This window comes from Manacus vitellinus, unplaced genomic scaffold (genome assembly GCF_001715985.3).
Source record: "Manacus vitellinus isolate BGI_N305 unplaced genomic scaffold, ASM171598v3 scaffold_2_pilon, whole genome shotgun sequence".
Lineage (NCBI taxonomy): Eukaryota > Metazoa > Chordata > Aves > Passeriformes > Pipridae > Manacus > Manacus vitellinus.
Window position 1 is genome coordinate 38,830,450 of NW_021940208.1, and position 27,315 is coordinate 38,857,764.

Here is a 27,315-nt window from a genome sequence, read left to right on the forward strand (position 1 = left end):
CAACAACCTACACAGCCTGGGAGAACCCGAGGTTCCTCTTCTGTTTGAGTAGAGTCACTATCCCTGCTGACAAATCTGATTTGGCTTGCTACAGGTTACAAATCTACACTTCACAACAGTGACTGCTGTTTTATTTTTTAAAGTGTTCCCAACACTACTACAAACATGACAACTACCAATAAGCGTTCCACTGTGATTCAACTAAAAAATGTAGAATAGAGTATTTCAGTTGGAAGGAACCTGCAATGATCATCTAGTCCAACTGTCTGGTCACTTTGTGGCTGACCAAAAGTTAAAGCAGGTTGCTATCTGGCACTGTCCAAATACCTCTTAAACTGTTGGCAGGCTTAGGGCTATCAGCCACCTCTCTAGGAAGCCTGTTCCCCTGGTTGATCACTCTCTTGGTAAAGACGTGCTTCCTCATGTCCAGTGTGGACCTCCTCTGATAGATCTCCGATCCATTCCTACACATTCTGTCACTGTATATCAGGGAGATCAGCAACTACCTCCCTACTTAAAAATATCCCTGGGTCCACTCCCACAAAATTAGTCTCTTTATGAAAAAGAGTAAAAAATAGCACCTTGGAGGAAAAAGGAGATCATCTTCCAAGAGAAGATATGTAACTTTCTTACGCTCACCAAAAGAAATAAAAAAGTCTATACTAATTAAAGCAAAATAGATGTTATTCAGCAGAAAGATGCATCAAATCTTGTTTCACACATCAGACGACAACAAAGTGAAATTCTCCATAAGTCACCAAAGGCTTTCTTTAAATGCCTTTGGTCTTATCTTGCTAATCAACTCTTGAACCTTGCATTTGAGGTCAAAGAATCTACAATTAAAGAATAACATTTGGAAATGAATTACATGAAGTAGTCATTATTTCAAAAGGACTTTTTAAAAAGTTTAGAATATTCTTTTTTACATAATATTCTACATAGAACAGACTTAGATCCTCCACCTTCTGTGTGGTAGTTTGGATTTGCGGTACACTGCCTTCTCGATGCCAATAAACTTTTATAAAACGATTATTTAATACTGCTTCTGTACTTGATATAGCTTTCTTTGCTTCCTCATGTGTGGCAAACTGAATAAGGGCACCTTCTGGATCACCTTGATATGCAACCTAAGATTTAAAACAGAAGAACAAAACTTACCACATGTAGGATTTTCATTTGTGTCTAGATTATCATAAAATCACTAGTTTCTAAGCTTAGAAGCTTACAATTTAAGCCCAATACAGGTCATTAGATAAATACTTCCCATTCATGATTCTGTTTGAAAAGTCTAGTGTCATTATGTTAATAAACTTTATGACATTATGTTAATAAACTTCAGGAACAGTTAAAAAACTAAACAAACAAAGTAAAGCAAACCCAAACAGTCAACCAGTATTTCTAATTGCAAACATAAGTAGCTTTTTGAAAGACAAAAGGAAGCATCCCTGAAGTAAAGAAAATTGCTACAAAAAAATATAGGAGTCAGTTAGTAAAAATGTCCTAGCTACTGTCAGAGCTAGACAGCAAAGTTCATTTTGGTTTGCCTCCTTTGACCATTAGCACATTTTTTAGCTTCTAAGGCCAAGATTATACCCTTTGCAGAAGAGCAGAGCTTGTGATATCTTCATGAATATCTTGTCTCTCTATACACATGCACAACACTATTTTACCTGCCTTACTGAATAATACTCCTGCTAATACACCCACATATTTAGGTAAATCCACAGAAAGGTTTAAGAAATATTTAGCAGCAATTAAGTGAGATTTAATATCCCTCAGTGTTCGGACAGGCATAGAAGGTTTACTCTGTACTGTATCAGTACACACAAAACCATTCTTCATTCCAGTTCTCACTGCAAACAGGAAAGCGTACAGAAAAACACAAGCTACCATCTGAAACTTGTTGATAATGAAGCACAGCAGAAGATCAGACTGAGTAGCTTAGAGACTGGGTATGAAATACTGGCATTACACATGCAGCCAGCAATATGTAACATCAGCCTAAGTCAGGCCCTAGTTTTTTCATCTCTTTCCTATCTTTCTTTAATTGTTTGCTTATTTCTGTGGGTGACTCCAATAAACCACAAAGTACTTATAAAGGAAAAACCATCATTACTATGGGACTAGAAAGCAATTGTATCACAGGGACTGCTTTCTGGAGGAGAAATAAAGGTTTTCCATATTTACAGAGGGTTTACAATATCGGAGTCAAACTTGAGAAAATGGGTCAAGAAAAAAAATGCAATCAATTTTCAATGTTTTAAACAATGTATCTTAAAAGTCTTATCTGTGAGAAACACAGCTGTTCAAAATAATTTCTGCTTCTTCAATGGCAATTCCATTAAAAACAATGAGATAATCTTTAAGAAACAAGTTAGGAAAATAATGAAAACTTTTAGGGAACTTGGAAAAAAACAACTGGCATTCTCCTTTTAGCAGCTACTGCTATCTTTAAATCAAAACATACTGCTTTCTCTTTGTTGACTCTTACCTGCAGGTTGACTAAGTTTCCAAACTTACTGAAGTGCTCGTTAAGTTTGCTGATATTGTTAAGTTCTGGGGGAACTTTTCTCAATTCAAGCTTTGTATTTTCATTTCCAAACTGGACTTTCTTCTGAAAACCTGGACTATTTGTTCTGTTAAAATTTTGCCTGCAACAAATAAAAATCAAGCCAGAAATCCATAGCAAGCTAGCAAACACATGTTAAATTGTATACACTTACACAGGAGTACATGTGTATGAACCACAAAGATCTGCAGACTTAAAAAACATGCAATTTTAGAAAAGTGTAGAAGAGTACAGCACATAGGTCCATACACCTGCTGTCTTCCCCACTGATATTCTCAGCATACCTCAGCACATAAATCTGAGAGATAATTCACATTTATTTGCTCATGTCAGTAATTCCTGACTTCCACATTGCTTCTCTCCAAAAACTATTTCTTAACTATTCCATGAAATCTCCCCACAATCATTTCAAATAACTATTACTTCAAGGCTCTCCTCAGTCCCAACAATCTCTTAAAAATTCTTCCAAACTTTTGCCACGTCAGGTGACATCTGGTCACTAAGCACTGCACCTTGTGTTTTTTCTCAGTAACATACCTGGCAATTCAAACCAAAATAGCAATGATAAAATTCACATTTCACAACTAAAATCAGTCATGTCTAACTTCAGCTTTCCTGTTTCTTAGATCATTACAGCTTCCAAGGAGAGATCTTAGTATAATCCAAAGCAACTTCATCTATCTGTATACTGCCTTTGAGAGAAGACAGTCAAATACAGATCACACTACAGTGTGATTTATTTTAGTACTATCAGCATACTCACAGTTTAACTTGCTTGCCATTTATAGAGATATACATATGTTTCAGATTACAGTAAAGAGGTTCACAAAATTTCTACTATTAAGCCAACCTTGTGTTAATGATCACTCACTTGTCAAACCAAGTCTTCTTTGCAGGAATTCCACCATCCCCTGCACCAATTGTTCTTTTCCTGGATTCAGCATCTACCACTATTCTCATACTACTTTTATTAGGAGGTTTTTCTGTAAATAGATGAGAAGATTTTACTCTTTTTTGTATTTTCTGTGTATTTAATTGCAAAAAAGTATTCTGCTGACATTGAATTTGCACTGAAAAGCACAACTGTTCATTTTGAAATTACTATGATCCTTGTTCTAACTGAATCAAATCTTGGTCACAGACCTTTTTTCTTAACTATCAACAGATCCTGTGACAGATCCAAATAGCTAATAGCACTCATTTTGTCACAGTAACATCCCACATAAGGAAAACAAAAGAGGTGTGACAGAAGGCATCTGCCTCAAGATGACTGCACTCTGATTCACAATGATTCACAACGTCCCATGCAATACTCTGAGGCTCACACCACTTCTGCTAACACCTCCATTCTGCTGTTAGATGGCACACACAAAAACAGTCATGATAGGAAATGCACAGTACTCTGGGGCATAAGACCTAGGAGCAAGATTTATGGATGGAGTGGGAAAGGAGTCACTTTTGCTGAAGAACAGGAATCACACTGGGGGACTCCTCACTGAAAATACACCAACAGAAACATAGTAAGATTAAACAGAAATACATACAAATGCAAATAAAAACCACATTAAAAATGGTTTTATCCCTCTTCCTTTCCCATTCTGCATGCTGCTGCTTCTTCGCAGGGCCACAGGAACTGTGAGGTTAAGATTATTCATGCATAAAACTGTCTGCTACCACATAAAAAACTCCTTCCTCTCTGCAGCAAAAATCACATTAAGATTCTGTTACAGAAACCTTAACATTTTCTGTACAAAAGATATACAAAGTGACTAGTTATTACAGCTCAGTGTAAACTGTGCAATACTCTAGCAAGAGATTTAATTTTACCTGTGAAAATGCACACACAAAGCAACTATAAACATACTTCCCTATTCAATTAAATGTCTCAACTCCAGAAGATTTTTTTAAAAATGCAATGTTTTCCAGTATTACATTCTCTGAAAACTCCCTCGATCTTCTTTAATATAAGGAAACCAGCTAAACTAAGTAAGTATAGCTTTAAGAGCATACCTCTGGGTGGTAGATCCATATCACCTGATGTGAGTCCTATCAAATTTGGTCTTTGGGCATGTACTCTATGTCTATACATAGGTCTTGAAGTATTTGTTATACTTGGAGCCTCTGGATTATAGCCATCTGTGTCATACGTTTCTGGTAACAAAGAAATTGTCTAATTAAAATAAATTGCAGTTAAAACCCCTAAGGTTTCAAATATAATATTTCATTTAATTACAAGATACAGTTACAATAAAAAGCTGTATAACTACTATCATAAAAAACTGTCGTGCCAAGTTTTCTGCTTAAACACAATGAAAATACTACTCTACAGTCAAGATTCACATTTTATATGTAAATTTTACTTTCATCCTTAACTAAGTCTGAAAAAAAGAACGTTAAGTTACTGTCACAGTTTAAACAATACAAACTTATTCTCCCAAACTATATAATCTCTATAAAGTACAGTATAATATGAATCAATGTTATTCTATTTAGCAAACCTTGTGGGCAAAGCCTCAGTACTACACCTGCTGTAAAAAGAGAGGGTGGAGCAGGAGGCGGCTGATGATGAATACCCGTTGTAACAACAGTAGGAACTGAGCTAGTTGCTGAGTTTGGGGGGGCATCCATGCCAGCAGGCTGTAAGGGTGGAAGTGGAGGGGGTGGTCCTGTGAAAAACAAAGGAAAACACTGCATTCATTTACTATCCACTACACTTTCACTACACTCAAGTGAAATGTTTTTAAGGCTATTTAAGAAAAAAGGGCACAAGTGCAGACATGATGCTGTACCAGAAATTCACATGAAACCACTCCCAACAGCAAATGACTCGGAACTTGGATTACAGAGAAAAGCATTTGAATTGTTTAACATTTCTCCAAACATCTTCTTTCTACAAGCAAAATTGAATTGCTAACCCAGTATTTAGCTTTACCAATAGAAGAATTTTAAAGCTCTATAAAACTTGTCAAAGAAACAATTCTTATTTTTAATATAAAATCAATATTTTTAATATAACAAAAATAATCAATAACTGACTTGATTGAAATTATTCTTCCAAACACCCAAAAAAGAAACCTTCAACTCTGGTGGAACTCTTCTTTAAATGGAGGGTGATTTTTTGTTTGGTTGGTTTGACTTTTTTGACAACGGGGAATGCAATACTTTCAAAGCTAAGTAGTCAAGCCTGACCTTCAGTTTATTCATTGGCAAAATCAGGTTTTGGAAAAAGATATACAGTCATATATTTGGACTTCCCAAGTAGACCTGAAAATAGCATGCAAGGTAGAACTGATCACCCCAAAAAGTTACACCCTATACTAAGTGAAATAAATACATTCAGAGCTTACTTAAATATACTATCAGCAGGAAATTAAAAGAGTTTAAGAAACCTCCAAGCAATATCAAATATCAATTATTCCTGAATAATTTTACCAAGTGGGACATCTGAGTTAATAAAAAAAGAGAGAAAGGAATAATCACATAAAAGTAACATAGCAGCTTTTAAACCACCCAAGGGAACTGAATACTAAACTGCTATTTTATAAATGAAAGTCAGGCACATAAGTCTTCACATAATTTTTAGTGCTCCAGCTAAAGTACTTTCCAATGAAAGAGTAAACAAGCTGGAGAATTTTTCTTAGTTACTTTACAAGTTTAGTTTCAAAATTAATCTCAAATGACATTTTCAGGTGTAAATTTGATGTGGTCACGAATTATCTTTAAATTTATTAGTACGAATGAAACAATATCTGTTGTTTCCAGGATTTTCCCTCCTTCTGTGGCAGCAGTCAATTTCAGACAACTTCTCCTACAACACTCAAGGAACTGAGTTTTGCCATGCCATGGTTTTGCTTAAATACAATTACAATATTACTCCATATTCGGGATTCACATTTAGCATGCAAATTTTACAACAACCAACTCTGCAACAACTACCATCAAAAAGAATCACTTAGAGGTAAGCTATACTATAATAGAGCATAGTACAACCTTCTAAAGTACAGTTTGTATTCTTGAAAGCAGTGTTTTGCACTGTATACAACTCAAGTAACATCCAGGCTTTTCTACTAAAAAATGAGGTTTAATCTTTTTAAATTACCTGTTACAGGTGGAAGGCTAGGTGGTAAGGGGCCTGGTGGTGGTACTGGAGGTCTAAGGTTAACAGGAGGAGGACTCAGAATTGGTGGAGGGGGAGGAAGTCCAGGAGGAGGTGGTCCTTCGACAACAGGGGGTTGTGCTGGAAAAGGCAGAATGCCAGGAAGATTCACATCTTCTACCACTACGGGATCGCTTCCATGATCAAAAGGGCACATGTCTCCTCTCATACAGAAACCCTTTTCTGAAACATCAAAAAGAATTGCTGTTAGTATTCAACAGCTGTAGCTTGATTCAGAGTTGATACGAGACATTCCATGTAAAATGCGGCAGTTTGTAAATTAAGAGCTTTCCATACCAGCAGAAACTTAGATTAGAAAATGAAATTGACCATTTAACTTTATTGTTAAGAGTCAGCACTCGGGGAGATTGCAGCGACATTCCAGCAGAATAAATACAGCAGTTCAATTTTTCTTGAAGAAATAATTTTGCACTGAATTCTAACAAATGGTAAAAGCAAAGAATGAAATCTAAATGTCATCACATTAACAAAATCACATTGTTTCTAAGTAATAAGCACAGACACTGGGATTGAGAAACCTCTGTAAAGTTAATGTTATAAAATTCCAACATGACAAAATTAATTTTTTTTCTCTTTTGCAATTAGAATTAGAATATTTTGCTATAGTTTAATACGATTATGTAAGAGGAAAAAAAATTGTTATTTACATATGTATGTATTACGTGACTATGTAAATATTAAACACATATATGATTAAAATTAATACACATTGACTTCTTTTCTTTTACACACAAGTAAAACATTGAAGCAAGCCCAGAGAAGGGCCACAAAAATGATCAGAGGGGCTGAAGCACCTCTCCCTACAAAGAAAGGCTGAAAGAGTTGGGGTTGTTCAGCCTGTAAAAGAAAAGGCTCAGGAGAGACCTCATTGCAGCCTTCAAATACTTAAAAGGGGACTACAAGAAATTTTTTAGTAGGGCCTGTAGTGATAGGACAAGGGTAGTCATTTTAAATTAAAGGAGGGTAGATTCAGACTCAATATAAGAAAAAAATAATGATGACGAGGGTGGAGAAACACCAGAATAGCTTGTCCAGAGAAGTGGTAGATGTCCTATACCTGGAAACACTCAAGGTCAGGTTGGACAGGGCTCTTAGGAACAGGAACTAGCTGAAGACAACCATGCTCACTGCAGGGGTGCTAGACTAGATGACCTTTAAAGGGTCCTTCTAACCCAAACTGGTCTAGATTACCTGTTTAGTAACAACCCCCCAAAAACAAACTAACAAACACCACAACACAAGTCAATGCAATACAGAGGAAAAGGTCAAAACACTTTCTGGTAAAACAGGAAGAAAGCTGAGTGTCCACTTACTCAAAATATGATGTGGAAAAGCAGCTTCAGTAAGAGTTATAGAACACATAAATTGAAATGTTAAAGAAAAACAGAAGTTCTGCAAAGGGTCAAGCTCAAAATGTGAAAGTGCAGGTAGGAAGAGCAGTATGACTGAACCAGTTAGCTACTGAAGAGAGAAAATTTCAAAACAAAACTACACTCTTACAACTCGACTCGTTCCACAGCATTGCTGTACTGTACACTGGCAAAGCTACTCTTCACAAGTACAACTCTGCCAACACTTGAGACTTCAGCCTCCCATTTTCTTTACTTAAAAAAAAATTCTGATCAGAGTTCTGAATGTAAACTGGCCCAGATCTTAAACTTCTCATTGTGGTACAACAACAACAACAACAAAACCTTCAGAAAAATCTCTATGGGGAAATTTAAACTCTCCTAAGCTAACAGGTTGACTGGTTGAATTTAGCTAAAGCACTGCCAACTGCAGCAGCCTTTAGTGTGGAGTTTGGCACAAGACATTCAAAATGAAAGTGTAAGGCACAGATAAGCAAAAAAAAAAAAAAAATCCCAAGCCAGTCTTAAGAAACATCTACACAGAAAAAAATAGTGGGCTAACATGAGCCTAGGAAGTTTCAGCTCTAGAACTTCCTGGTTGAAAATTGTCTCTTAGATAAAATGGAATAAAAAACAATGAAATCAGTAAGGTCAAAACTATCAAATACAGTATTTGGCTGGAACATGACATAAAACAGAAAACCTATGTAAAACCAGATTTTTTTAATAACTTTTCAATATAAATATAGTATTTTTCATCTCAAAGAATTCTAGCAACTAAAAAAAATATTCAACCAACAAAGCAAGCTGTCTAAATTTAATAAGGAGTGGGACAAAATTTGCATTCAAAAATTGTGTAATAGAAAAAAACCAGTGCAATAGAGAGGATAAGGAAAAGAAAGGCACATTACCTCAATCTTTTCAGAAAGGGGCTAATCATAGCTATAGGAAACAATTAAGAAACTACAGACATACCGTCATAATCTCTGCAGCGTTTCTTTGGCAGCGGAGGTCTTCCGTAGGAGTTGTGGTCCAGCTGCTCTTCATGGAACTCCGACCAGCTTTCAGTAGTGTTGTTTCCATGATGAGCAGGAGCAATAACAGTAATAGTACTGCTCAGTGTAGGGACAGGGTAGTGGCCAGATGAAATATTTGTCACAGAAGAAACTGGAGTATAATTGTTCTCTAATGGATCTGTTCTATCCATGTCATATTTTGGCTTTCCCAAATCTCTCTCTGTAACAAAAAAATAAAAATAAAAATTATATTGGATGATTCCTTCTGCACATTTTCAGTAGAAGTAGCCACTAACCTGTGTAAGTATTTTTACTCCATATCAACTCAAAACCCATGATACTTGAAATGTTTTACAGGTTGCCCAAAGTGCCTGTGGAGTCTCCATCCTTGGAGTTATTTATAACCCAACTGGTCCTAAGCAACCTGCTCCAGTTTATTTGCTTTGAGAAAGGGTGTTGAACTGCATGACTTTCAGAGGTCTCCTTTAACCTCAATTATTCCATGATTCTACATTCCAAAGGTTTAATCAGAAAAATAATAACCTGAGAAGTACCTAGTCAGACACGGGGGGTATTTTAATAACAGTTATATCCACAGTAGAGCAGATACCCTGTTTAACTTCAGGCAGAGTACACCTTCTTTAGTGATGTACGTATTCTACAAACTTCAGACAGAAAGTTTTTCTGAATAAAGGAAAGCAATGACCAGGAAAGGGTAACCATCACTTGAAAACACTATAAAAGTTACAAATCTTTAATGTTTCAAGTCACTGTTATTGCTGTATCTTAATTTTATCTTCATTTTATGCTGCACTCAAATGCATATATTTATTGCATGCAAAGCTTTGTCACAATAGGGGAAATAATGGTACTTGACAGATGTGGAACACTCCTGGGTATACAGTAAGGAAAATGACCTTTTATTCTGAATACATACAAACTGAATTTTATTCTGAATACATACAAATTAATTTCCTAATATTACCACCAAATAAACAGTAATCGTCCTGATTAAAACAGAACAGTTATGTCTAAGACAGGACAAACATAAAAAATGACTCTCAGTGCTCTTTTCCAATTTATCACTAAAAACTATTGAGGGGAAAAAGCATCCTTTTCAGCTGAAAAAATGGCTCTGTTTTTAACTAAGTTTAATTCTAAAAACTACTGTACTGGAGCCTTAAGTCCTACAGATGTATGCGCAAATGCAAATATTTACTGTAATGATTTCGGCCCCTCCCTAAAATTAAATGAAGTGGAATTCCATTGGATTTTTCTGCCTCTCTAATGACAATGCTTAAAAATGTCCAGCATAGTCATCTCAATACAAAGGTATTAAGGAAGAATGGAGAGAAAGAGAGGAAAACAAGCCCTGAGAACACTATCTCATAAGCCACATTTCTTCAGCTAAATTTGAATAAAGAAACAAGAACAATAGAGGAAATTCTAGTACATCTTCAACATAGTTTTTAAGCTTAGTATCTAAATTTTGTAGGAAACATTCACCGTATTTTAGAGACCAACTGTTGGTACCTCTGCTTCGTGTTCTGCTCCGGCTTCTGCTCCGGTCTCGATCACGGTCCCGCAATCTCTCTTTGCTCCAACTTCTACTTCTACTCCTGCTGTAGCTCCGACTCCTCCCTCTTCGTCTGTTATATCGATCCCTATAGGAATCTCTTCTGGGAGGATTTCTGTCATAATCTCTCTTCCGAGAACGTTCATCTTTTTTCCTTTCATCACGGCTTCTAAACATGAAATTAATTATGAGAATTATGAAGCTGTAATTTTACATCTTAACTACCATTAAAAGTTTCAAGAAATGGCAGTGAAAAATTAAAGAAAAGCTATAAATTGTATCTAACTATGGCTATTCCCTTCGTCTCAGAAGAATTTTAAAATTAATTTGGTTTATTCATTTTACCACCCATAAGATTTTTAAAATACATATAAATTTCTGTTTCTGCCAAATACTGCATCTTCCCCAAATTGAAAACACCAAGAGTTATCAAAGGGAAGGCTTCTAAATTAAAATTCAAGCTCAGTACCAAGCAGAGTAAGTACTGTAACATAAACCACAAATCTAACATCAAAATGAATTATAAAACTCAAACGTGACAGCTGTGCACAACTCAAGAGAGACAGGTTACATTGCCACTTATATACTCGCCATTTAACTACATATGCATAAGAGCAATAAAAGTCTTCTTTTTGGGCTTATTAGGTGACAATAGAGAAAGAAAACATTTAATTTAGTAACATCATAAAAATCCAAACCCATCTGACTACTAATATCATACAAAGGATTAAGCAAAATTTATTACCTGGTATCTCTGTAACGAGAACTTGACTGAGGAGGGCTGTGATTTAATCTTCTAGAGAACTTTTTCTCTCGCTCTTCCTCTTTAACTATCTGAATTCAAAGCATATACATTAGATCAAAACACAAGTATACTAAAACCCAGAGTTCTGCACAGCCTACTGTCCTAGTTAGGACAGCTGAGATCAGTTCATCATGGTGGGTGTAACCCAAAACTGTATTCTACAGCCTTCCATGTCATTTCCCAGAAACTAGACTATTGTTGTCAATAGACTATTCCCACCCTCTGCCCATAGAGCCTGACTCCTCAGGCTATAAACTAGGTGTTAAGAGGCCTGTGAGATAGGAGGATGTTTCTGTCCTCACACCCTTTGTGGAACTCCCCGCCCTGAGGGGAGCACTGAACATTCCTGCCTGAACTGGAGGATATATAATCTTGGAGTTTTGGAACATTTTTCAACCCACTCATGGGATCCAGAGGACGGCTGCATCTCATCGCTCTCAACCAGACTTAGACCACCACTGGACTGCGATCACCAGTTCTGGCCAGACTGCAGCAGCTCTCCCACCAGCAGGTTCTTCCCCTCTCCCTTTACTTTGGACTCAAACAGGGCCCAAGGAACACCACTTTGTTCATGCCCCAGGGTACTGGGTTATACATTTGGGTTTTTGTGGGTTGAGACCAATTGTTTGTTTGTATTATTGTACTTACTGCATTATTTTAATAAATTGTTATTCTGACTTATAATCTCTCCTTTGAGTTGAGTTCATTCCCCCGCTGGTTAACTTTTAAACCAGCACACCTACTAAAACCAAAAACTCAAAATGTTGAACAAATTCAGCAGTAACACTGAAATGGAACATTTACCATTTAATATAATTAAAGAATCTTCATAATGTATTAGATTTCAATTTCTAGGAATATTCAAAGCACTGCTTGGGAGAAAATAAGGTAGAATAATCCATCCTTATAGTGTTGCAATGAAAATACACCTGCTTTTGCTACAGGTGGACAAAAAACGTTATTAATGTTTTGGGATGGGATATCCAAAAATTGACACCAAAGTCTTTTCTTCACCATCAGGTTATCTGGTTCAGTTCATACCCACACACTTCCATGCAGGCAAACCTAGGCTGTTGTTGAAAAGCACAAACCTACTCTTCTGGCTCAGTGAACAACATACACACCTGCGACAGAAGGATACTACCTGGATCAAGCAGCTGAAGGAATGAGGATTGCCATTCAGAGTGGCAACCTGGATTTATAGTGAATTAAAGGGCACCATAACTACAACAGTAATCTTGAGCAGAGAACTAATCTAGGTTGTACTGCAACTCCTACATTACTCAGTAACTTCATTCACCTTTGCTAGTTGAAACCCCTTTGGTTTACCTTTGAAGCACCCACTTCTGTTGAGAAAAACTATGTAGCAGTGTTCAATGTGCCAAACACAAATCTTCTGACAGATTTTAATGCTGTCATGTAATTTGTGAAACTATTAGTAATAACTAAGTACACATTATGAAGCTGAAACACATAAGCAAATTACATGAATGAGGAAAAAATTATGTACATTTATGCCCACCTCTTCTTTTTTTGTCTCTTTTTCTTGGTGCTGAAAAAATTCTACTTTCAGGCTTCCTGACGATGGCTGTTCTGGTGGAGGTAGGTAGCTTTTTGTATTCACAGCATCAAACAGTTTTTCCACAAATATCTGAGTTTCTACAAGTAAGGAGCAAACAAATAGCCATTATCCAAAACCATGAATAACACTTGCTCTAACAATTAATAAATAAATAAAAAAAAAAACAACAAAAAACCCAGCCAACCAAAACCAGCATTCAGCAAAAATTTAAAACAATGAAGAGTATTTTCCTTAAATACTCTGTTCCTAATGTTATATTTAAAAAGGACATTTACCAAGTCAAGAAACATGTCAACAATGACAATGTTTCACAAAAGTTTTCAATTCTTGAATTATTTAATGTTTCTTAATAAAACATTTGGAAGAATATTTCCGGAATATATATACAGAATTTCAACACTTGCCCAAAGAAGTTGTGAATGCCCCATTCCTGGAAGCATTCAAAGCCTGGTTAGACAAGGCCCTGAGCAACCTGGTCTAGTGGGTGCCACCTCTGCCCATGGCAGGAGGGTTGGAATTGGATGATCTATGCATAATGAGCCATACACCTGAGTTTTTTTGTAATTGCTTCATGAAAACTGAATTACATTCTTCAACAAAGGTAATAAAGAGGTCAGTGCACAATTCCATCGTAAAAGATTGTTTGAATGAATTGAACAAGACAGAATTTTAACTTAATTGTTAAGACAAAGCCCATACCTTTCTGAAGAAATACATCCAGCTGATCAACACATAATGCCTTCAGTTCCTTTTCACTTTTATCCTTCTTTACCAAAGCCAGTACATATTTGGCCAGGGCAGATGGATCTGCATCACATCTGCAAACAGATTAATTAGAAGAAAAAAAGGCAATTAATTACAAAAATAATATCTGAAACTGGTATGACCAATACATACACAGGGCAAAAACACTTCCTAGCAAAGTAACTGAAAAATACTCAGGGGTGTTTTTCAAAACAGAATCCAGATACGTAAGATTGCTAAGTATCACTTTTCAAGAGAACAACTGCCTAGAATATTTCCTAACAATACTGCACAGAAAACACGAGAGTAAACTAGAATGAACTATTTAGAGTGAAACAGTATCAACTGCCTAATAGTATTAGAAACAATTACAAAGACAACAAATACTTTCATAATTTCCCAAAGATGGAATCACTAATCCCAAATGTAATACTGAGTGACCGTTAATGGGGGGGGGGGGGGGGGGGAAATCAGTCTCTCAAGAGAGACTCAAATATACTTCTAGAGAATCTTATTAGTTACATGTGAACACCATAAAGAGCAGATTAACTGAAAAAACTCAGTTTCAAAATTCCAAAGTCATATATTATCACAGAAACCTCCCTAAGAGGTTTCTGAAAATAAAGGGAAATTAAGGGATCATTATCCATTTGGCATCCGAATTCAATCTAAAATTAAGTACGGAGCACTTCAGTGCTGAAGCTGATGGATTCGTGCACATGAACAAAGAACTTACAATGGAGTAAGCCGTACATTCACATTCAGTAGAACATTATTTAATATAACTGGCGTATTTTTTATATTGTTTCACAAATAGTAATCTACAATAAACTTCGTAGTGGTGCTTTAGAGTAAAACCTGCCAAAGCAAGTGAGACTACTGCAGAAAACCATTTCATTTTTCATAATTCAAAGACAGTAACTAATGAAATGGTGAGACACTGGTCTGAAATACTGTTATTTAGCATAAACCAAAGGAAGACTTCGGGCCCCACAATATCAGGCAGGATTTAAGGGATGCACATCAGTTGTGTGAGACAGACAGCTAGCTTATCTGGGTGGTAATCAAAATTAGTACTAATATTTTAAAGAACTACTAGAGGAAAAAAAAATGGAATGATGTATCCTAACTGTACATTCTCTCTAGCAAAAATAACCGAGAAATAGGCAAAATTAATCCGTGGTCAGGGAGTTGCACTGAATATGAATACTACACAAATACTGTTCTAGCATAGAAGTCCAACAATCACAATGAAGGTATAGAACAGAAGTTCCAAATCCCTTCCACAATAAACAAGATTTAAATGCTGGATCTTAATTATCAATCCGAATGTTGATCATTGAAATTACATGTATTTTGGACATTGGAAGAAATCAGATCCATCACCATACTGCACCACCTAACACCCCTCCCCAAAGACACTTATCTCCTGCACAGCAAGCAACATCCCCCCACAAACATATCCACTAAGCAAAGGAAGCTGATCTGTCAGCATCCATTCTCAGGAGATCTTAAGGATAGCCTGGGCCCAGCACAGTGCCCTGAAGTTAAAGGTCAGAGCTTCAAAGGTAATTCAGCATCCTCTAGAAAGCAGGCAGTAGTAGAATTTCATGCTGTAAAAGATACTTGAGATGCTAGGGGATGTACCACAGTATTCTGTATTAGTCTGCATTATTTATAGATACAGGACATGGGAGTTCACAGTCTACATTCCAAAAGAACCCACGCACACTGAACGAACAAAATGAAAATATATACTGTTAATAAAAAAACAGACTGCACACTGACTGAAAATTCTTCAGAAATTTTTTACATCTGGTTTGCCCCTCTCAGATTTAACAATTCTTTATCCAGAAGAAAATGCTGTCCAAGTACTCACAAGTCATCTTGGAAGCAGGCACATAACCTTCCACAGTGAGAGCAGAATGACTGCAGAGACTCTTTAATGCTACAAGCACCTGAGCACACCAGACAAGCAGATTATCCAAAAGCCCAATGCTGAAAAGTTTTCACCACAGGCCACAATGAGGGTTCTCATTCAGTACAGCCCCCAGTAGGCCCTAAGACCAGCGTTTCATAACTTTTTAATCCTTGAATTTGCAAAATTATTAACTTTTTTTACCGCTCTTTCATGCAACTTCAATGGCACTTCAGGAGACTTTCAGTACTCTCCCAGTTTCAAGTTGAATCATGCCTTGGAAAATTAGTGTGCTGTTTTCATCATAACAGGAAAACAATTTTTTCAAGTGATTATCCTCAGTTTTTCTTCACCTTTCTATTCTTCACAAAAATCAGATAAAACATTATAAGCTGATTTTTTTTTTAATTTCAATTTTCACAAATTTAGTTCTCATCTGATATTACAAACAGTCAGCTGTCACTCTAAAAAATGTGCTAAACTTATTTAAATGACACATGCAGTCAAAATTTAGTGGGGGGAAAAGACTGAAAAAAAAAAAAAAACAAACAAGAAAAAAACCAAGAGTCAGTCCAGAAAGTAAAAACACCCTGCTTTTAGTTACTGCAATGTACTTTAATACTCCAGCTCCTACAGTTGACTATATGACAACCTCATATTCAGCTTAAAGCAATTCCTCTCTCATGAGCAGGATAGAAAATAGAAAATCTTCTCTGGAAAGCCACCTAGACTCCCCAAAACAGGTAACAAAAAACCCCAAACCACAAATCACCACCCCCACCCCCAAAGACAGACGAACAAAACCTGCAATACCCCCAGTCTCCCAAAAAAAACCCCAAACCCAAACAAAACCAACAAACAAAACTCCAAAACACAAACAAACAAAAACTTTAAAAATAATGAACAATTAGTGCTTTCAACCCTCCCTGCCATGATGACTTTGAAAACCTTAGCAATACTGTCCATCCCAGGACTTGAATTCCATCCACCCAACTCCAAGACAGTCTCAAGAAAATATCCTCACTAAAAATGTACTTTTCATTACCAAAATACATGATCACTTTCTCCCGTGGCAGTGTCTTAGCATTTGTCACTCTGTATGCAAGACAACCACATATGAACAGCTAAAAATAATTGTCCTGAATTCTACTATTATTCTTCAATGTGTACAGGGGAATTTCTACAACAGGAAGAACTTACATGCTTTCAAGTTAAAATTGTATATTTATTTTGGCTATTCAACAAATACCTTCTTTTTAAATACTAACAGATGAATTACTTAAATTGATACTAATTAAGCAATAATGAGTACAATGCATTTTGTGGTAGACTGAGATGAAGAAGATGCTTTTCTAGATCAACAGTATGATTTAATGTGCTTTCTTATTACTTTTTAAAATTAAACTGCAAATGATCTTTACACAGACATAGGCTGACTTTCTTTCTTAAGTACTGACTTGAAACAGAAGTCTCCTCTTCCATATATGTTGTTCAAAGCTTGAAAAAAACCACAATTGATCTGTCTTCTCCACACTTCTGTGAAGGCCATGCCTGTTTCTGGAAATAGTATTTTAGATAGATCTAGCAAAGGTATAATCTGACCTTCACTCCTTTTCAAACTCTCATAAAATGCCCTTTTTCCAGATGATGCTAAAATTAAATTGCTAGAAACTTCAAGCGGTGGAAGAGAGGAGTAACTGGTCTCATGAAGTAAAAAAAAAAATTTAAAATGTGAATACAGGAGGTCTGCCTGAAAATTTCTGGTTTTTATAGCTATTAGAGTTCTGGATCTTTGATGATTTTGTTTGGGGGATAGTTGCTTTTTTTAAACGCAATTCCTTTCTATTTTTTCATTCAAACTGAATTCTTAAGTATGGTGTATAAATTCTCCATCCACTGGTTTAGTGAAAAATCTGCTGGTTTGGATTACAGAGGCTTTGAGTTTTTCTGATAAACAAGTTCTTATATTCTCTAGTTGACAGTATTTTCTTACAGAATAGCAGCCTTTGTATGTGAATAATATGCAATATGCTTGCTTTATCTGTGTTGTGCATATGTGGATTTTTCACTCCTTTTGAGCTAGCTATATCAGTTATTCTAAACCTCTCTGTCTTGCATTTTATGCTCCTATAGTCGACATTGTTTTGTAACAAGTAATGTGAGATTAAAGAAAACAGGAAAGGCACCCATGCTGATGGCAGCAAAATATACTGTGTAGCACAAGGATTTATCATGCAGTATATATCTTACTATATTTTTGCATATTATAAGATTAATAAAGTCCTTAATTGACCACTCAGAAAAATGAGAATACCACCAACGCATTTCAAATACTTTAAGTTGCATTCAAAACTAAAAGTAAATTTATATTTTGATTCTAGTGCTCACTGAATGATACATATTTTCAATTGTTAAATATAGGTTTGAATCCATAGCTGAACTTGAACATGGTGTGGTACATCACAGTCCTGAGCAGAAATGCAATCTGTGCATTTAAAGTGTTGCAGAAGTTGATACATAACTTCATTCTTATGCTAAAATCTGGCTACTAGGAAAACATTCACATGCACTGAAATGACAATACTTCCCAACCTTGACTCCCAATTCTCCATTCCCTCAACATTTTGTAGCCATGTGCTGCAAGCACTAATAAGCACCTGTAATCATATTTCTCCTCCTGTTTTCACTTTCATGTTTTCTTTAACAAACAAACAAACACCAGCTGGCACAAGTAATCTGAATTAATTTCCACTGCAGCAAGTACATCACAGTGTGTGCTACAATTAAACACCATAACATGTTTTCTTACATGTTTTCTTCTGAATATATACGATTGTAACTAGTACGTTAGAGTTAAATGTTTTTATCTCTGGTAATGCTTTTTCCCAGTCTGTACTCTCTCAGAGAATACATAGTGTCTATTAAACAAGGGAGATTGCTCATGTAATCCTGCTTTAATAAACAATATTTAAGACAGAAGAATTCTCCTGCTAGATCTCTACATGTTCTTCAGAGAATTATATGGATACCTCAAACTGCTATGCAGTAGATAAAAGCTTCAAAATGGAAAGTAATACCCAATCAAATATCTTGCTCAATCACAGGACAAAGAGTTCACAACTGCAACAAAGCTCACAGAAAAGTTCAAAATCCTTTTTTTCTGATCTCATCCAGTTTTGCAGTCATCATATGAAATTACCATTCAAATGAAGAAGATAAACCAGAAAAGAAAAGTTGTAACTGTCAAAGTAACTTTAAGCCTTAAATATTTTAATAATGAATATTTGAGAAGGGGAAAGTAATTTGGCTGAAGAGAACTCACCTCTATACAGTCTTTCCTTCTCATTTAAATACTTCGCAATTCATTAAACACTTCTCAATCTATCCATTTCCAATACTCAGATTTACATATTTTAAAATATAAAATATTTTCTGACAACGCACTTTGACTTTTATAATCACCACACAATTACAGACATCAGTCTTAACTTAGAAATGTAGTGTATGTGGAATACAAACTAAAGGTGTTTGCAAAAACATGTTACTGGTGTAGCTGTACATACAAAAGCCCTTATTAGCACAGAGCTTACACTGAAAGACTTTCCTAAAAGTAATTTTAAAAGGCAGATAAGCTAAACTAAAAAAATACCTTTGCACATAAATATTGCAGAAGAACAATTTTAAAAGACAGTGAATAGAAGCATCTCTCACTCCTTAAGAGAGAATAAAGACAAACTTTTAATACAGTATTCTGAGGACGTATCTTGTCAGGTTAGTGCCCAAGAATATGTTTCAGCATCAGTACAAAACTTATTGAAATGAAAGACAAAGCATGCTGTTCAAGTAATTTTAATTTAAAAGGTACGAAAAGGGAAGAGTGATCTGAAAGCCTGGTGGATTAAATATTCCACTATCAAGTGAGACATTTGGGCATGTCTCCCCAACAGGGTTCTGAACTCTCCACCAAGCAAATATTGAATATAAGGCTGTTATAACTCCTGTTTGAATGCTCAGATCCACACCAAAAAAAACCCAAACAAAAAAAACCCAACACCAAACAAAAAACCCCAAACACCCCCCCAAAACCAAAACACCCCACCATATGATGAATTCTTAAACCAAGAGAAAGAAGAAGAAATACATGGAACTATAAAACATCAAGCAGACTCAAGAATGATAGTTGTGAAGTTTACAATATACCTGAAAAATTCACATATTTAAATAGCTTACTAATATTGCCTATCCTGCTCCTTTACCTTCCTCAAATGTTTGTTAACGTGACAAAGCACAGAATGAGTAAACATACATACTCTAGGTTTCCTACATATATACAAAGCTGAAGTCTTCTAATGTATCAAATAATCAGCTTGAGGAAACATCTGATATATCTAAGCCCAAATATTTTCGTCTCAGAAAAAACACATTTCCAGTGCTATAAAGTTTCTCATGCTGCAATTTAACCTTTAAGTCTGCTCTTAATAAGTGAACTGGCCACTCTGAATTGGAGTCTTACAAGAGTAATTACTTCTGGTCATTTTTTAAAAAGTAGTATCTACAGTATTTGGTACAGGTCTGGTACTATGGAGCTGTAGCAAACACTAGAGAAGCCAGTTGAACAGTAGGATAATCCTTTATTTTGCTAAAAATTTCAGTGGCATCACAAAACAAACTGCTGATTAAATTTTACAGTTATTAGACAACAACTCAACCATTACACAGAAAATGAATTTGATATTTTTAAGCTTTTGGGCAATATAACCTAATTCCCAATTTTCTACATGTCTCTTCTATGAAAAAAATCTAGTATTTCAAGGTCTACCCTCTGGTGAAAATATCTGGAAAATGTATACAAATTCCCCAAGGGAAATATACAAAAGCAGTATTTAACTATACATTATGTAACCTTTTTACAATTTGGGGGGGGGGACTAGGGTAGGGAAAAGGAAGCACTAAGGAAAAAGAATTCCCATGCTGTAGCTGTTAAATCGTAAACCTGATAGTTTCCACAAAATGAACACAGTTACTCACTTAGGTGATAAAAGCTGCTTGGAAGAAGAAGACTGAAGACAGAAAAGAAACTTTCAAAAAGTTTCCTTGTAGTGAAAACACTACTTGTACATTTCGGATATATTTCATCCTCTTTATTTCAAGCTAATGCAAAGACTCTCAATTGAGACTTCATTCTGGACACAGCTAGTATGCACACACAACTTTAAGACAGTAAAAAACTATGGGGATTTCTTTTTCTTCAGTTTTAAAATTAATGTACAAAACAAAGAGGTGCTGCAAGTCCTGAAACTAGTTCCCTGACAAATTTAAACTACCACAATACACTGAAACCTCAAGACCATGTCTGAAGTCCTCCAGACAGTGAATGGTCTTGCTGTAAAAGAAATTACATGTAGATGCATGTTATTTATCATACTCTGACCCAGAGAATTAATAACCTAAATTTCAGAGTCTGGTTTTGTTGCCTGAAGATTAATTACTAAAATACTGCTCAGTTCTTGATATCAGTCAAAGTGGACACGGCTACGTTTAAAGGTTGAGAGAAATGCCTTGTACTTTCAGGCCTGAGTGGGTGCAGAAAGATGTACACTGCGTATTGGGCAGTGCAGTTTGTCTGATTTAGGCAGTTGTACCATTCTGTTGTGTTGCTACTAAAAAAAATCTATAAAAAGTTACAGCGTTCAGTAAGTAAAATGAATGACAGGCTCATTCAGCAAGATCCATCTTTTATCTTGAAGCACTACTGCGGCTGAGAAGGACCACTCTTAGGATGCTCACTTTCATTAACCCTCTAATGGTACTTAATGTAATAGAAATACATCGAGGAATGCAACAGCCTCCAATGCTGCTACGTAAATTACAGATGTCATTAAAACAGCTCTAAATTACATTATAATCAGATCTGACACGTTCATACAGCTGCAGCCTAAAATGCCACCCCCAGATTCAAGACAGCTCTTGAGAGGCAGAACAGCTGTCAGCTTGCTGGCTGCCCAACACACATTCAATGCAGAACACAAAACTCATCACAGTATCTCATGACTTGCAATGCAGTCAAGGGGTTCCACTCCACTGCTGATGTTCACTGTAAGAACAAGAAGGAGTTCCTGTAACAGGAATAATTTTCTCCATTGTATTTTCTGCTTTCAACTATACCTTGAAATACCAATATTTTACTTCTGACACAGTATTTTTACACAGAAGCTTAGCAGTACCAACTCTTTAAGCCAGGAATCTCGATTTCTCAAACACAGTAGCTCTACATAAATGAGGTGAACAGACTATCAAGTTTCATAACACATGTGGAAAAATAACCAGTGTTAAAAGTGACATACCAGTGACGGGTATTTATGCTTTATTTATCTTAGTTATAAATAGCTTCATGCAAAGTGTTAACAAAGGAAGTGAAATGAAGAGAAACATCTACTGCTTTTGAATTTCTTGGGAAGTTTCACAGGAAATGAGAGAAACTTCCTGATGGGCCAATGAGTGTCACTGGGAGGATGGTGTGCCACATGTTTGTAGAAAGGAATGACAGGGTTTTCGTTTTAACTTTTTTCTATTCTTTCCATGTCTTGGATTATTAGCATATTCCTTACATCACTATTAAACCTTTTTTATTTGCTACCTTTCTTCAGCACCTGCGTGAAGCCAAAAAATAAGGGTTGAAAAGCATGACAAACAAAAATAGAATAGTGAAGCCATAACTGAACACTGATCAGAGAACACTGATCGTTTGCCATAAAATATTCCAATGATAACTATATTCAAAATAGTCTTTAAACAATTTTGATTTTATTCCATCTGACATAAGTAGTTACAACATCATGTTCACCTCCAGAATTAACTAATGCACAAAACCTTTCCATTTCAATGAGGTATGCCTAAATACTGCATAAGAGTTGTTGTAGATATTATTTCATCTTCCTTGCAAGTTTGATTTAGCAGAGGAACAAGCCTGTAAATACAGTGAAGTGAAAAAAAATTAGATATGGGAGCCTTAATCAAGTTGAAAGTAAAATTCAGTGGGCCACAGAAAGATTTTTATTAAATTTATTTTACACAAAGTAATTAAAACCAAGAGAATTTTCCATTGTAGAGAATTAGGGCAAGGGGGAGAACATTGCAATGTCTTAAAAGCAAAATGGGTGAGTGCAGCATTAGTACAAAAGAAGTAGGTTTTTCACAAGTAGAGATTCAAACAAATTCAGGAAAAAAAAAAAACCTGAAGAGACCTCTCCTTGGAACTTTGCCAAGCCAGAACCTGACATTCCAGCAAGGACTATGTACACTGTTTATATAGTATCTGCAATGGACTTGGAAAAAAGAAACCCATCACAGTAGATATGGCTCAGTGAGTGCCTTGTTAGTACAGAAATAAGAGGTGACAGGCATATGGTTATATTCCAAGTCTAACATTATTTTCCAACGCTTGACAGAAACCATGCCATGGACAAGAAGGTGTGTAACACTAGAAACTAAGCGTGCTGCTGTCTGCAAGCAATGAGGACAACTGGTGACAAATGCCTTCTTTACGGAGCTGACTGGAGTTGAACATGCAAGATAGTTCTAGTAAAACACAGAGTAGCCACAGCACAAAAAAAAAGCCTCTTCCTGCTTTGTTTACGCTGGTACTGTATTTACATAGCTGTATCTGCAATGGTTCTGGATGTATATTTAGTAATTCTCTGGGCACTACACGGAGCTGCTCAAAGAGTTATTTCCAAAACTAAAAAAGAAGCCTCTCCTTGGAGAGCTGTAGCAAGTTACTAGAGACCCATCACCCCTCAAGCAGAGCTGGACTGCAAATGCTCCAGCATGGTAGCTTTTGCAGTTTCTGCCTCACTGCAACAAGACAAAACTCAGATAAGGCCTCTTTGTATGGATGATCACCAAGCTTTGCCACAGGCATTAGAGCAGTCCAAAACAAACAAACAAACCCAACAACCCACCATTAACAAAAAATTCCAAATCTTAAACCCTCCATCACCCTTCTCTCCTCCCTTCTTGTCTATGGACAATTTCCCAGAGGCTCCACATGCAAGCAATCCAACAATCAAATGACGTCCAGTCCACACAATTATGTAACACACTTGTTTCATTACACTAAAAAGCCAGCATTTTTAAGACAGTTTAAATAATAAAATGAAACAATTTTTATGGCTACTTCTGTACTCTAATCTGAACCATTATGTTTCAGAAGTACATATGTTATGGTCTTTGGAATAAGCTATATATCCTGATTTAAAAATGATAGCTGCTTGAAAAGGGCAACTTGGAAAGTATATCATGTTCTAACTACTCAGTTCTACATAACCGGCACAGTTACAGGTCTATATCTGTGTGTAGAGAATTTAGTTACGTTTCTTCTTAACTGCACTTCTCCCCTTAAAACTACACAGACAGCACCTCCATAATGATCTAATACAGTAGTGTCTTCCTTAGTCTAGCTAGGAAATCAGGCAGCATATCTTGCAGCTAAAGGTTACAGAAAGAGTCACTAGACAAAAACAGCTGGCACCTGTTTTTGTTTCATTAACAGGAAAAGACAAGCCAAAAATCATTTTTAGGCTATGGCAATACCTCCAGAGGACGAGCACTTAGGGTCTCACTGTATCACTACTGCACCAACAGCAGCTGCTTCTTTAGAAGTAACTTTACATACAGCCAGAAGCTATGGCTGTAGGCACATTTCAGACAGCCAACATCAGATAACCGAGATCAGGAACACTCCAAGAGTGGTTGACTGCTAGGAAACGACAGTACATCTCCACCAATTCCAACATTTATTCAATAATGCAGTTACATAGGACACTGCAGAAAACTGAATGGCAGTTGAATTTAATAGTCCCTGCTGGTTTGTTTCCTCCTAAAACCTAAAAATTCAGACAACTCCAAATCCACCAGACCAGGAACCACATTTGATCTGCTTATAAACCACATTTAACTTAACAGAAACATGTTGGTCCTTTTAGGACAAAAAAAAAAAAAAACAAAACAGAAAATTGCACTGATCAGTAAAGTTGAAAATTCCAATCTCACCCCCTAACTGCTGACTATTGCTAGCAAATCTCATGGTTCCATATTCAAACAGAGAATCATGGAACAGCCCAAGTCTGTTCCAAGCCTCTTAACCAGTACACTCTAAAATACCGACATCAAACTGGTGATTGCCATTAACAGAATAATCATGCAGGAAAGTATCCAGAGACTAATAGTCAGTATAATGCAGCAAAGAACTAGATGGATCTACTATCCCAGAACACAATGTGCTGTGTTATTCGAATACTACATTACATTGACCCAAGAGGAAGAGTAATTCACCATCCTTTACAGGATGATGCTCTTTTATTCTCCCAAAATAAATATCTCAACAGTTAAACCTTTTATTACAAAGACACTCAGTGCAATTTGTTGCAGGCCAGATTCAAAGTCCACTGAAATTAAGTTTTAAGATTCATCCATTTCAGTGTGGTCTGGATGCGGTACTATGGAAAAAAGAACACCAGCACCCAAAAAAAACCCAAACAGACAAAAAAACCAACCCAGCCCAACTCTCCTAAAAATATTTTACATTTTACAACTTTTTCAAGTTATTTCAGCATAAACCATACAAACTATACCTGTACATACATACACTTAACTAACACCTGTGGCATAAAGCAGACTTCCCCCCTCCCCCCATTTAAACTTAAGAGAGTAAAACCGATCGTCGGCAAACATTTCAGAGCAAAAGTTAACACCAGAATGAATTTAGAAGTTCTAATTCATTTGATTTAAACCAACTCCAGCAATTTAATTCAGACATGTTAAAGTAGTAGTTAAAATGACAAAACAATTGTATGCTTTAATCTGAAATGTCTATAGACACCATACTTGCAGAAGAGGAAACCTTTAAAACTAAGTTCACACCTCAGTTCCACTAAAATATCATCCAGAGAAGGAAGACGTAGATTATTTGCAGAGGAGCCCCACTTACTCACATGAATATTATGCTTAGAGGCCACGGAGATATTCACAAACAAGCAAATTATTCTCTGGAGCTCCTACTCCCAAGCTCTCTTATGATGCAATTTTTATTTGAGGGCATGGAAACGAGAGCGCCAAATACTCAAAACAACCGAGAACGATGTGCGAGGAGTCTACATCAAATGGTACCGGGAACATCCTAGGATCTTGGAGGACGTCCCAGTGGCACCTGAGCTGTCTCGGTGCAGGTCCCCGGCCAAGGGGGGGGGCGTGGTTATTACCGTCGCCTCTGCGGGGGCTGAGGGGGCACAACGAGCTGCACAAACACAGAGCGTCTCCCGCTTCCCCTAGGCTACAAAGGGAAACAAGAACGCGGTCGCTAGGGGGGGAAGCTGCATCCTCCGGAGGGAGACGGTCCTACCTCCCGGCCGAGGACGGCGACGGGAGAGCGGGAGAGCGGCGTAGCCCCTCACGGAAAGCGGCCGGGGGAGAAGGGCGCTGGGAGGGCACCTCCCGGGTGTCGCCACGGGCCTCTCTGGCACTGCGTTCCCCTTCCCTGCGGGTTCCCACCTTTTGCAAGAGGCAGGTTTATTTCGAGGGGGCGGGGAGGGGAGGAAGGGTCGCGGCTACTCACATGGGCTCCAAGGTTTTGCTGGCCAGGATTTCAGCGCCTCGAAGTTTTCTTATGATCATTTTAACACCATCCAGAGCGGCCCGGGCCCCCCGCTCCCCGCCAGCAGCAGCACCAGCACCGGCGCGGGGTCCGCGCCGCCCCGCCGCCCGGCACCCCTGGCTCCCGCCGCGCCTCCCCGCACCCCCCGCCGAGGCCGCGGTCGCCTCCTGGTTCGGCAGAGCCGACCTGGCAGGGGCCGGAGGCCCAGCGACAGGGAGGGGCGGAACCAGCCCAGCAGCGGTGCTCCCCGCGGGCCCGCGCTCGCCGCTCCTCGGCAGGGCGCGGCCCGGGCGCGGTACGGGTGCGGAGCGGGACGGGACGGAGCGGGACGAGACAGAGCGGCCCCCGCGCTGCCGGAGCCGCAGCGCCCGACAGAGCGAGCGCCGAGCGAACGGGTAAGATGGCGGCGCCGCGCTGTCGCGAGAACCAGGAATCTCGCGAGGGCGGGCGGCGCGCGGGGTCTGCCGGGAGGCGGGGCCGGGCCGAGGAGAGAGGCTGGAAGGTGGACGGCGTCGGCGCCTTCCGAGATGAGCTGTTTGTGGGTCTGCGGTTGGACGGAACGGTGCTCCACTGGCAAAAGAACCATAAAAATCCATTGTATTTTACCAGCTTGTGCCTGAAATGCGCATGTACTTTTTCTGGTTTCCTGAAAACCCTGATTGCTAATGTGGTCACAGAATCACAGGATTGTTCAGGTTGGAAGGAACACAGTGGGTCATCTAGTCCAACGTTCTGCTCAAGCAGGATCAGCCTAGACCCCATTGCACAGGATTCTATCCAAAGGTTCCTGAATATCTGCAGTGAGGGAGACCCCACAAGCTCTCTGGGCAATCTGTTCCAGTGCACGGTCACCTGCACAGTAAAGAAGTTCTTCCTCATATTCAGGTGAAACTTCCTGTGCATCAGTTTTTGGCCATTGCCTCTTGTC

General features: G+C 37.7%; 1 protein-coding gene across 3 annotated transcripts in view; it reads right to left on the reverse strand.

Moving 5' to 3' along the window:
- RBM26 (RNA binding motif protein 26) overlaps nucleotides 1–26,675 on the reverse strand; it is a 56,777-nt gene extending 30,102 nt beyond the window's left edge. For 2 of the 3 annotated variants that reach the window (XM_018071169.2, XM_018071167.2), the window contains exons 1-12: nucleotides 26,349–26,675; nucleotides 13,774–13,892; nucleotides 13,015–13,151; nucleotides 11,433–11,521; nucleotides 10,645–10,856; nucleotides 9,071–9,331; nucleotides 6,669–6,908; nucleotides 5,068–5,235; nucleotides 4,580–4,720; nucleotides 3,441–3,552; nucleotides 2,492–2,651; nucleotides 963–1,127 (exon numbers count right to left, since the gene is read on the reverse strand). In XM_018071169.2, coding sequence (XP_017926658.2) covers nucleotides 963–1,127; nucleotides 2,492–2,651; nucleotides 3,441–3,552; nucleotides 4,580–4,720; nucleotides 5,068–5,235; nucleotides 6,669–6,908; nucleotides 9,071–9,331; nucleotides 10,645–10,856; nucleotides 11,433–11,521; nucleotides 13,015–13,151; nucleotides 13,774–13,892; nucleotides 26,349–26,407 — 1,863 coding nt within the window. In that variant the 5' untranslated portion in view covers nucleotides 26,408–26,675. The remainder of the gene's footprint in view (nucleotides 1–962; nucleotides 1,128–2,491; nucleotides 2,652–3,440; nucleotides 3,553–4,579; nucleotides 4,721–5,067; nucleotides 5,236–6,668; nucleotides 6,909–9,070; nucleotides 9,332–10,644; nucleotides 10,857–11,432; nucleotides 11,522–13,014; nucleotides 13,152–13,773; nucleotides 13,893–26,348) is intronic. The other variant, XM_018071168.2, reaches the window with a different exon arrangement.
- Nucleotides 26,676–27,315: the final 640 nt, after the last annotated feature.